This window comes from Psammomys obesus, unplaced genomic scaffold, assembly GCF_907164565.1.
Source record: "Psammomys obesus unplaced genomic scaffold, mPsaObe1.curated_primary_1811, whole genome shotgun sequence".
NCBI classification, from domain to species: domain Eukaryota; kingdom Metazoa; phylum Chordata; class Mammalia; order Rodentia; family Muridae; genus Psammomys; species Psammomys obesus.
The window spans coordinates 1-10,930 of record NW_026589805.1 but is presented as its reverse complement, the minus strand read 5'-3'; the positions used below and the strand labels follow the sequence as shown (position 1 = coordinate 10,930).

Genomic DNA, 10,930 nt, shown 5'->3' with positions numbered 1-10,930 from the left:
TTTTTAATGTGAAGGATTCCCTAAGAAACACCTATCTGTCTTCTCTTGTACAGTGAACCCTTTGTTCTTTGTGTCTATGTTCCTATGGTCTTTCCTATCGTGGTGTACAGCTGAGCCTTATCCTGGGACTAAACCTAGAACGAATGTATCTCCTTGATCATTAATTTGTTTCAAACTTGCTTTCCTTTTTGTGTAAATCAATTGTTTGACATAGGGAGGTTCACAGAGCTCTTGCAGTTTTTGATATACTGTGGGAGTGTTTTTATATTACTTGATTCAAGTCAGAAATTCTTTAAAATCATCGCCAGGGATTATGAAATCATCAGTTCATATAAACAGTACTATGTCATGTAGGTATATCTTTAAAATAATCTGCAGAAAATCTGCCCAAGAGAGTGAAGCAATGAGCACTGAGGGTCTCTCCTATGCCAGATATACGAGACAAGCATGGAAAGGCAGTACAGCAACAAGAAGAAGTCTTGAGACAAAACTTTGGGACTTGGCCTAAACGGAGATACACCCATGTTCAGCCACGCAAACATGACTGGGTTGTCTCCAGGAAGCTCACTTGCTTGCTTGCTTCTACCAACCCAGCATGCAATTACTCACAGCATTTCAGGACTGAGTGCTCAAAAATCTGTAATTCTCTACCATCTGTGGTTCTCTGTTGCTTCCCATCTGCAGCAAGAAGGGTCTCTAAGGAAAGATGAGTGAGGTACTGATTTAATTCTGTATGGTATATAACTAGGAACCACTTTATAGACACACTGCTTTATCAAAACAATGGCTCTTGGTTTTTTCTGAGGACCATGGAGTATCCAACTCTAGGTTCTCGGTAATCCCAGCAAGGCAATGTCACCATGGCTTCCATCTCAAAGGCCTTAAATTCTGTCAGGGAATGAATGATTAACCTCTCATTTGTGTCACTATTGAACCATCATAGCCCACAGGCAGGTAGCGCTTGAGAATGCCAGGGTGTGTAGCTAGGTTGATTATGAACTTTTCCCCCGATACCATACAAAGCAGATCCCGTACAATGAACAGTAGACAGGAGGAGTGAAGTTTCTAGTTGGGCACAAGCTCAACATCTCTGTGCTCACTGAGATATCTAAGTACTGCCTTGATAAATCAGGAATCACAATCAGTTTGTGGAGAGCAGCCATTAACCTTGGATAGTCTGAAGTATTTGGGAGTATCCATGGGGCCTCTTTGGCCACTGACTCAATTTGAGAATGCTCATCCAGCAATTCCCATCTTCCTCATGTACAGCTGTTTACTGAAGGTGAACATTAAAATAATTTGGAACATTGTGCTTTGGGGACTTGAGACCTAAGACAGAGTGGAACCATAGCTCGGAACCACCCGGTGCAGACACCGAACATCCCTCAGCTTTATAAAAGCAAACACAGACAGACTCATTTGTGAACATCTTCAAAGGGACCTGGGCTGAATAACAGGAAGCCTGGGCTCTTAACCTAAGAGAAAAATGGAAAATCCCCGAGGGCTAGCAGGAAAGGAGTGGCCATACTCTCATCCTCTGCATTAGGAGCGAACAGGGCTGAGGACCAGCCTGAAATACTGTACAGCTGCAAAGGGAGGCTGTGTCAGTGTGCAACCCGAGCACAGTAGTATGTGGCAGAATCTGAAGTGTCCACACTGGTGAGCTTGAGGAACACCCGGTTGTTGGAGCTGTCCTTGGAGATGGTGAGCCGGCTCTTCAGGGATGGGTTGTAGTACTTATCATCATCCCACCAAATGTTTGCCAGCCACTCCAGACCCTTCCCTGGAGGCTGACGGATCCAGCCCACACCTATATTAGTAGTGCTCAGTGAAAACCCAGAGAAAGTGCAGGTCAGACTGAGGGTCTCAGAGGGCTGCAAGAGCCCAGGGCCAGACTCCTTCAAGGTGACCTGGGACAGGACATCTGTGAAGAAAGAGACAGAAGGTGAGGTTGGAACAGGCAAGGATAGGAAGGTCCATCCCGTGGGTGGCCTTGGCACTCACATGCAGGGACAAGCAGCAGCAGAAAGGAGGAAGCAAGCCTGGCCATGGCTGCACACCAGTGAGCACCCAGGCCCAGCTTTGGCTTTTCAATCCAGGGATGGGTGGGGCCAGGGGAGATTTGCATTCCTCAGCAGGTGCTGGCCCTGATGGTGGACTTAATTTCAGGACCAGGAAGAGACTGTCTGTGATGGAAAGCACAGGAGCCCTCAGGGAGCTTACCTCTGCTCTCATAGAGAGTGGCTAATGGAGACCAGAGTCCTCAGAATAAAACACTTGTGGGGAGTGCTGAGTAGGAGCAGGACTGAGAGAGACCCTCGCTGGAACAGGAAGGGTCCTGACCTGTCCACTCATTCAGGGATCATCAACCAATGATTTCACATGGAGACTCATGAAGAGCTCAGAAGGATGATACATGATGAAATTATGTGTATAGAAATAGGAAAATATCTGATATTCTCTCCATAAGATTCCAATGCTACCACACATGTCATCTTCAAAGACCAGCAGTAGGAAAGTCAATGAGAAAGAAAACATCATAGAGTAGATGATATAAAGGATCCTTTGCCAGGTGCAGAAGAGGCCAGAAGCCGGGGATGCAGCCAATGCTGGTTCCTGATATGGGAAATGCAGGCAAAAGACTCTTCTGAAGAGAGAGCATCATATCTTACCAAGAACACTTACAATGCGCTTCAGATGCTCAGCCCACAGAGGTCATAAAACTGTGATGTTGTCTTAAGTCAGTGATATGAACTGGAGTAGATGTAGACTTTTTCAGATGTTCTTGAAGTACTTCTGGGCCCATGTCTCTAAATGTGCAGACAGGTGTAGACTATGTGGAACAAAAATTAAAGTGTTAAATTTAATCCAACAAGATTTTATGCAAATTTGGATATAGCCAGGCATTGGTGGTGCTTACCTTTAATCCCAGAACTTGTAAGGCAGAGGTAGGAGGATCTCCGTGAGTTCACAGCCAGGCTGGCCTACAGACTGAGGTCCAGCACAGGCAAGACTAAATAGATGGAATCTTTCTCAAAAAACAAACAAAAAAATAAATCACCCTGTCAGTAAAGACTCAAAAATTAGAAAATATTACTCTTACTTTTGATCAGAATAACTCATTCACTCAATTTATTTCAGTGATACACTTTATAGCTTTCAAAATTCCTGAACTCAGACATACTCAACTAGGCAGTTTGTTTCAAGCTCATCTAGAAAGTTTGTGTATTTCTAATCAGTGCTGTAAACATAGCTGGGTCTCCTTCCTCATTACAAGGCCATGTGAGGTGAAAATTACTGCAGAGGGAACCATTGTTAGATAAAATGGAACTACCAATTCATCCTTCAGAAATTCTCATGTACTTGGATCCCAAATAATGGAAATATTTTTTTTTTAATTTGCGTGAGAATAGCATGTTGTATGTTGATGATGTGAGTAATGGGATTCAAGAAGTCCACGGAGTAGAGCAGCAACCAGACACTCCTTTCCATGACATGAGAAGTCTGCCACCAGAGGCAGGATCTAATCTCACAAGGTGCAAATGTCGCCCAGCCAGGGGAAAGAAAGGGAATCTCTTACAGAATCCATCAGGAATCTCAGGTCTCTCTTCAGTAAGCTGAAATTCTAAAACTCTAACAGTGGACAACTGGTTCCTAACCAGGTAATTAAGTGTTGTGGAGCAAATATAAACAGTGAGATGGATACGGTGCACACACCTGGGACATCACCCCAGCATGCAGGACTCCCGTCCCTTAAACACAAGGCAGGACGGTGATGAGGCTGAGGTCAAGAGAAGGCTAGAGTGCTGTGAGCAGATAAATGTTCCCTCCGCCCCAGGATGGGGTAGGGAACCTCGTCTCTATTCATGTGTAATCGTCAGTAGGACGGTGTCAGTGTGAGGGTGTCACCTCTTCTTTACCTTCAGGATCCTGAATGTGCACAGGGACAGTCTGTAATTAATTTACTTTCTCCTCTTTCCCCCAATCACAAAACCATACATGAGGGCTTGATGTTATTAAGTTTACTAAAATATGTTTTGTTTTAGGAGAAAATATGCAAAGGAAAAATAAAAACCAAAAGATAATGAAGGCCAGACTAGGCCAATATGGCCAGCTTCTCCTGCTCTGTGTTCACTGAGCTGATGGCTTCACATGGAGGTGGCTGACACCTTGAGACCAGGTCTCCTACACTTGCCCAGCAGATCTTCATGAGTTCAACGCTGTGGACAGAACATCAAGGACTGGGCTCCCAGGTCACAATCATATAATCCAGCGGAGGAAACCCCTCCTGTCAGTGAAAAGAAGTTTCAGACAGAATTATAGATGCTGCTGATGGCTCTGATGATGACTGGATGTTTGAAAATGAGTAACTCATTTATATGTATGTGCCAGTGATGTTTGTCCTTCCAGTAAGATTCTCATGTAATGAACAAAACACATATGTGCAGTATTACTTAACCAAGAATCTTTACTGTACTGTTTGGGGTCTTGCCACGGTAGGCACCTCACATAGAGATCATGGTCTCTGCAGTTATTTGACATCAGGAAAGAAGCCTTAGAGCTTCCTAGAAGTCTCCAGATTCTTTCCTGGTGAAAGCTGGATCTCCAGCACCCCCTGCTGGCCCTCAGCATCCTCAAATGGGGCTGTTTCTGAGCACACAGGGTACCTGGTCACTGTGTCTCCTGCATCAAGTCTGTCTTCAATGATTGCAGAGCTCAGCTGAGGGTGACCTGGTTCCCGAATGTGGACAATCACATACTGACAGACTCCTTAGTGGCAGCTCCACACTTCCTACAGACCCTTGTCCTCTTTCCTCTCAAGGCATGTGGGCTCTTTCTGGAGGTGAACAGCCCTGAGGAGGCTCTTCCTTCCCCAGGGTCAGGAGCCATCATCACCCAACAGATCCACAGGCCTTCTGAGGTCACATGCCATTTGTTCACATTCTGCTCGCAGAAGTCAAAAGCAGCACTAACTGTCCAGAGTTCTAAACACAGGGCCAGAGAGGGAGACAAATACCCTAGAGAATGATCCTGAAAAAGAGGTGTGTGTGTGTGTGTGTGTGTGTGTGTGTGTGTGTTTGCATGTGTGTGTGTGTGTGTGTGTGTGTGTTTGTGTGTATGTGTGTGTGTGTGGTTTCAGGGTCTCAGAATTCTGTTTGAAAAGAATAAATGTTTTAGTTGTTTATTCATTTGGATTCATTTAATATTTATTAATTCAACTTGGTTTTTTTACACTTTCCTGAAATCTGTTTGAAAAGAATAAATATTTTAGTTGTTTAGTTATTCATTTGGATTCATTTAATTTTTATTAATTCAACTTGGTTTTTTACACTTTCCTGAATTCTGTTTGAAAAGAATAAATATTTTAGTTGTTTATTTATTCATTTGGTTTTTATTAATTCAACTTGTTTTTTTACACTTTCTTGGGACTGTCTTCATCTAAGCTCAGAAGGAGATAGCAATGATGGCAAAGATGCTGGCTCTTCCTCCAAGAACAGCTGTTGGAGCTGCCTGGGAAAATTCACACATCAAGAAATTGGGGAGATGCTGTAATGCAGGCTAACAACTCACCTCTCTTACCTGTCTCCTACCCTTGTCAAGCCTCTCTTTGACATAGACGAGCCTTTCATGTGCTGTGGTGTGTGTAGGTGTGGGGGGGTGACCCATTGGGTTTAACCAGGGCCATCCACATAGTAGATTCTCTAAGGGAGTATCTAATGGGAGGAAAACTATTTGATGGAGGGGCTTAGCAGTGAGTATACATCTGAAGATAAGAGCCTGTTTACCCAGCATCTGTCAGAACTCACCAGTTCCTCAGGGAGGGGGAAGGGCACCATGAGCCCTCCACAGTCCAAGAGTGGCTTTTGACAGGCCTGATCCTGTTCAGGTCCAGTGCAAGCAACTGTAGCTGCTGTTGAATTCACATGACCAAAGCAGAGTATGTTATAATCCTTCTCCCCAAATTTCAGCTTTTACACTTCATAGTTATTCTCTGAGCCTTAGAGGAATGAGGGACATTTGAGGACTGAGGACACACCATTCTTTATTTTCTGATGCAAAATGAGGAATTATCTCATTTTCCTGCTTTTGTTGAGAATTAACTTGTACCTATGACGTGAAATATTTTGGGAAGGTTCCATGTGAGAAAAAGTTATATTCACCACCTATAAGGTGTAATAGTCTCTAGAAGTCTGTTAAGTCCAGTTCATGCAGAATACATTTTAGCTCTGAATTTTGTTTACTTGTTTTTAGGTTGGCAAGCCCTATCTACATTTGAGAGGAGGGTATTGAAGTCCCATGTCATTATTATGTAAAGACTTACATGGCCTTTTGTATTTCAGTGTTTTATGAAATTAGGGACCCAAATCTTTCTTCATAACCGTTTAAAATTGTTACATCTCCTTGAAGAATTGTTTCTCTTACTTATATGCAGTGGCACCCTTTCAATATCTTCTAATTAATTTCATTGAATGTTTACCTTGACTGGTGGGAGGATAGCTACATCAGCGTTTTAAAAATTTCTTCCAGTTGCTGGCATTTTGTTTGTTGTAGTTGTTTGATTTTTGGTGTTTTTTTTTTGTTGTTGTTGTTGTTTTTGTTTTGTTTTGTTTTTTGGTGTTAATTTTGTTTTGTTTTGTTTACTTAACATTTACATCCACCCCACATTCTTGGGACTGTCTTCATCTAAGCTCAAAAGGAGATGACAATGATGGCAAAGATGCTGGCTCTTCCTCCAAGAACAGCTATTGGAGCTGCCTGGGAAGATTCACACATCAAGAAATTGGGGAGATCCTGTTAGGATGGGTAGCTGCCTGCAGCCAGCCCAGCAGCTTCTGGCACAGGGGTTGGCTTGCAGCTCTAGTCTCTCACAAAGGTGTAACCCAAGCCTGTACCTTCTCCAGACACTCATCATAGGCCTCCTGATATTTCTCACGGGGCTTCACCATCATCTAACAAGTGGGACTCTTGCAACCTGTAGCTGCAGCCAGGTCCATCTTAGAGGGGATATAGGTACAGGTAAAGTTCTGGTCCTTGCACATAACTAGAAGATGGCAGTATGACTCAACTGGCAATGTGTCCCCTGCCAAAACCATGATCCTTAACCTAGCCATGTTGCAGAGGCTAACCCTCATTCACCTTTGGCCTACTTGGAAAAAAAATGTCTCTCTACAGAACATTGCTGAAGCCTGAGGTCAATCCTTTCTCTCCTTTGTTGATGGTTTTCTGAACCTCCTTGACCCCACGACCAATCTGCTTCTGCTTCACTTGATGCTTTTTGTTTGTTTGTTTTTGTTTTGTTGTTGTTGTTCATTCTTTGATAATAAGATTGGGGTATTTTTACTGGTTACACATTTTGTGAAGACAGAATGTAGTTGGTTCTTTGTTCTTTTTTTAATCTAGTCCATTTGTTGGACTTTTTGGGTGATGGATTGAGTCCATTTACATTTAAGGTTAGTGCAGAAAGAGGTTTGCTATTTCCTATAAATTTGTTGGGTGGTGTTCTGTTTTCCTAGAATACTGGTTATTTCTTTTCTTGATTCTGTATTAGTTTTGAGGGTTTGATGAGCTTCTGTGTTGGACATGTTTGTTTCTTCCTCTTGTCTAGATTGTTTATCTGCAGTTAAGCTACCTTTCATCTTTCTTCCTGTAAAGCATTCCACTAAGAATTTTCTGCACTGCTGAATTAGTTGTCATGAATTGCCTTGATCTGTGTTTTTGTGAAATACTGTTATTTTTCTGACAATATTGGAAGATAGCTTAGCTGGGTATAGAATTATTGGATCATAGTTGTTTATTTTCAGAGCTTAGAAATTGTGCTCCATGTCCTTCCAGTCTTTATGGTGGCTGATAGAGAGTTTGGGTTGATTCTGATATTTCTGCTTTTGTGTATGAGTTGTTTTTTATGCTTCTTTTAATATTGTTTCTTTACTTTGAACATTTGACATACTGATTTCAATATGGCATGGTTATGTCTATTTAGAGTTCTATATACATTTTGTATTTGGAAGCCTACTTCTTTCTGTAAATTTGGTAAGTTTGACGCTATAATCTCTCTAATTAGTTGGTCTTTTTATTTTTCATTCAGTTTTACCACTGACCCTTCTTCTATTTCATGAATTCTTATGTTTGGTTTCTTGGACATATCCTGTACATCTTAGGAATATCATTCATTATACTTAGTTATTTCCTTATAAATGTCTGCTCATATTATTTATCAACATTATGGTCTACCGATGAAATTTCTTTTTCTCCATGGTATTCTCTCTTAATGTTGTTTTTTTTTCTATTCTATATTAATTATAGATTATTTACATTGTATCCCAGCTGTAGCCCTCTCCCTCATTCCTTCCCAATCCCACCCTGCCTCCCTCCTCTGCTGTTTCCTGCCCCTCTTAAGTCTACTGATAGGGGAGGTCCTCCTCCCCTTCCATCTGACCCTAGCTTATCAGGTCCAATCAGGACTGGCTGCAATGTCCTCCTCTGTGACCTAACAAGGCTGCTCCTCACTCGGAGGTGGGGAAGTCAAAGAGCCAGTCACCGAGTTCATGTCAGAGACAGTCCTTGTTCTCTTTACCAGGGAACCCACTTCGATATTGAGCAGCCATGGGCTACATCTGAGCAGGGGTTCTAGGTTGTATCCATACATGGTCCTTGGTTGGAGAATCAGTCTCAGAAAAGACCCCTGTGCCCAGATATATTTGGTCCTGGTGGAACTCCTGTCCTCTCCAGGTCTTACTAAATCCTTCTTCTTTCATATAGTTCCCTGCACTCTGCCCAATACTTGGTTATGAGTCACAGCATCTGCTTTGATACCCTGCTAGGTAGAGTCTTTCAGAGGCTCTCTATGAAACAGAAAGACACACATGATATATATTCTCTTAAAAGTGGATACTATACCTAGAAGATAGGATAAACATACTAAAATCTATACACCTAAAGATGCTAAACAAGAAGGAGGACCCGGGGTAAGATAATCAATCCTCACTTAGAAAGACAAATGGGATGGACAATAGAAGTAGGAGCAAACAAGAAACAGGACAGGAGCCTACCATAGAGCCCCTCTTTAAGACTCTATCTAGCAGGATATCAAAGTATATGTTGAGACTCATAACCAAACCTTGTTTTTGGCTTTTTTTGTTTTGTTTTGTTTTGTTTTACTGACCATCTACTTCATTTCCTATGATGATTTGTCAATGTTTTAATGTCCTGGCTGCTGTTTTTCTATTTTTATTTTGAGCTTTGCCCTCTAATTTATTAGTTGTTATGTTCACTTTGGAAACTGTCTTGTCAACTATTTTGCAATCCGTGGGTGTTTGTTTGGCATGGAATTCAGACGATGTCCACCGATGCAAGCTCAGAAAGCCATCTCAGTCTTCATTTCCCAGGAGGTTGTCAGGGTAACCCAATGTAGAGATCATGAGGCTCATTGTGGTTCCCTCCCTAAGCTTTTTCCCTCCTACTTCCCTCATGGCAAATCTGAGATCTGGACTCTGAGCAGCTTCTGCAATCCAACTGTTTCAGGACACCCAGGGAAAGCAATAAAATGAGAACGCTGACCATTAAGGTGGCCACTGTGATGGGAGCAAGAGGTTCATTGTCTGAAGGAGTGTAAGGATCCTGTCTAGCAGTGGCAGTGACCATGCTCCTTAAGACAGACACTCACGGGTCTGAATAAAGAGCACCGTAAAAGGACAGTGTTTGTGGAAATTCTGTCTTCTAATTTTAATCCACCCATATTTGTAAGTCTTTAAGCCTGGGTGGCATAAAGAGAGAGTAATTTTCTCTCATGGATGAATGCTTTAAGTCACCAAAGTCTCCATAGTATTTGGTTTTGCTTTTGTTATGTTTGGATTGTTTTATTTATTTATTTTTTTATTAATTAGACTTTATATACCCCCGCTGTAGCTCCCTCCCCACTCCCTTCCCAATCCCTCTCTTCCTCCCCATTTTCCATGGGTGCCCCTCCCCAAGGCTACTGATCGAGGTGGTCTTCTTTTCTTTTCTTCTGATCCTAGTCTATTAGTTCTCATCAGGAGTGGCTGCATTGTGTTCCTCTGTGGCCTGGTAAATCTGCTCGCCCTCAGGGGGAGTGAGGGGGATCAAAGAGCAGGCCAATCAGTTCATGTCAGAGACAGTCCCTGTTCCCATTACTATGGAACCCACTTAGACACCGAACTGCCATGGGCTACATCTGTGCAGGGGTTCTAGGTTATCTCCGTGCATGGTCCTTGTTGGAGTATTAGTCTCAGGGAAGACCCCTGTGCTCAGATTATTTTGGTTCTGTTGCTCTCTTTGTGGAGCTTCTGTCCTCTCCAGATCTTACTGTTTCCCACTTCTTTCATATGATTCTGTGCATTCTGCCCAAAGGTTGGCCACAAGTCTCAGAATCTGCTTTGATAGTCTGCAGGGCAGAGCCTTTCAGAGGCCCTCTGTGGCAGGTTCCTAACTTGTTCCCTGTTTTCTCATTCTTCTGATGTTAGTTTGGTTTTTTAAGACAGCATTTTTCTGTGTAGTCTTGGCTATCCTGGGCTCCCTTCAGAGACTAGGCTGGCCTCAAAATTGCAAAGATCAACCTGCCTCTGCCTCCCTAAGGGCTGGGATTACAGACATGGGCCACTGTGACTGGATAAATCTATATAGTTTTAGTGATACCTCTCCCCTTCAGTAGGCAGTGGTTTATGCCGTCTTTGTGGCTCTGCTTCAGATGATGTTTTGTAGGTGAGAATGTAGAGGTGGGGATAGGAGGAGGGATACAGTGAAGGGGATGAAAAAAGAAAAAAGTCATAGACAGGCAATATATTTGTTGATTAAAAGTGTCCTGAGACCAACAAGCCATACTTCAAAGATGTCTACATTGTCACTTAATTTTTCCTATATTTGTATGGACAGACCCAACTCAGCTTATATTTCAAGTGAAGGGTGCTGATTC

The 10,930-nt window shown here is 42.6% G+C and overlaps 1 gene segment (V, D, J or C); it reads right to left on the bottom strand.

Moving 5' to 3' along the window:
• Positions 1-1,589: 1,589 nt before the first annotated feature.
• Positions 1,590-2,050, bottom strand: LOC129675418 (immunoglobulin heavy variable 2-5-like). The segment is given in 2 exon segments: positions 1,590-1,924; positions 2,005-2,050. Coding segments are annotated over 2 exon segments (366 nt in total).
• Between the last annotated feature and the right edge of the window lie 8,880 nt (positions 2,051-10,930).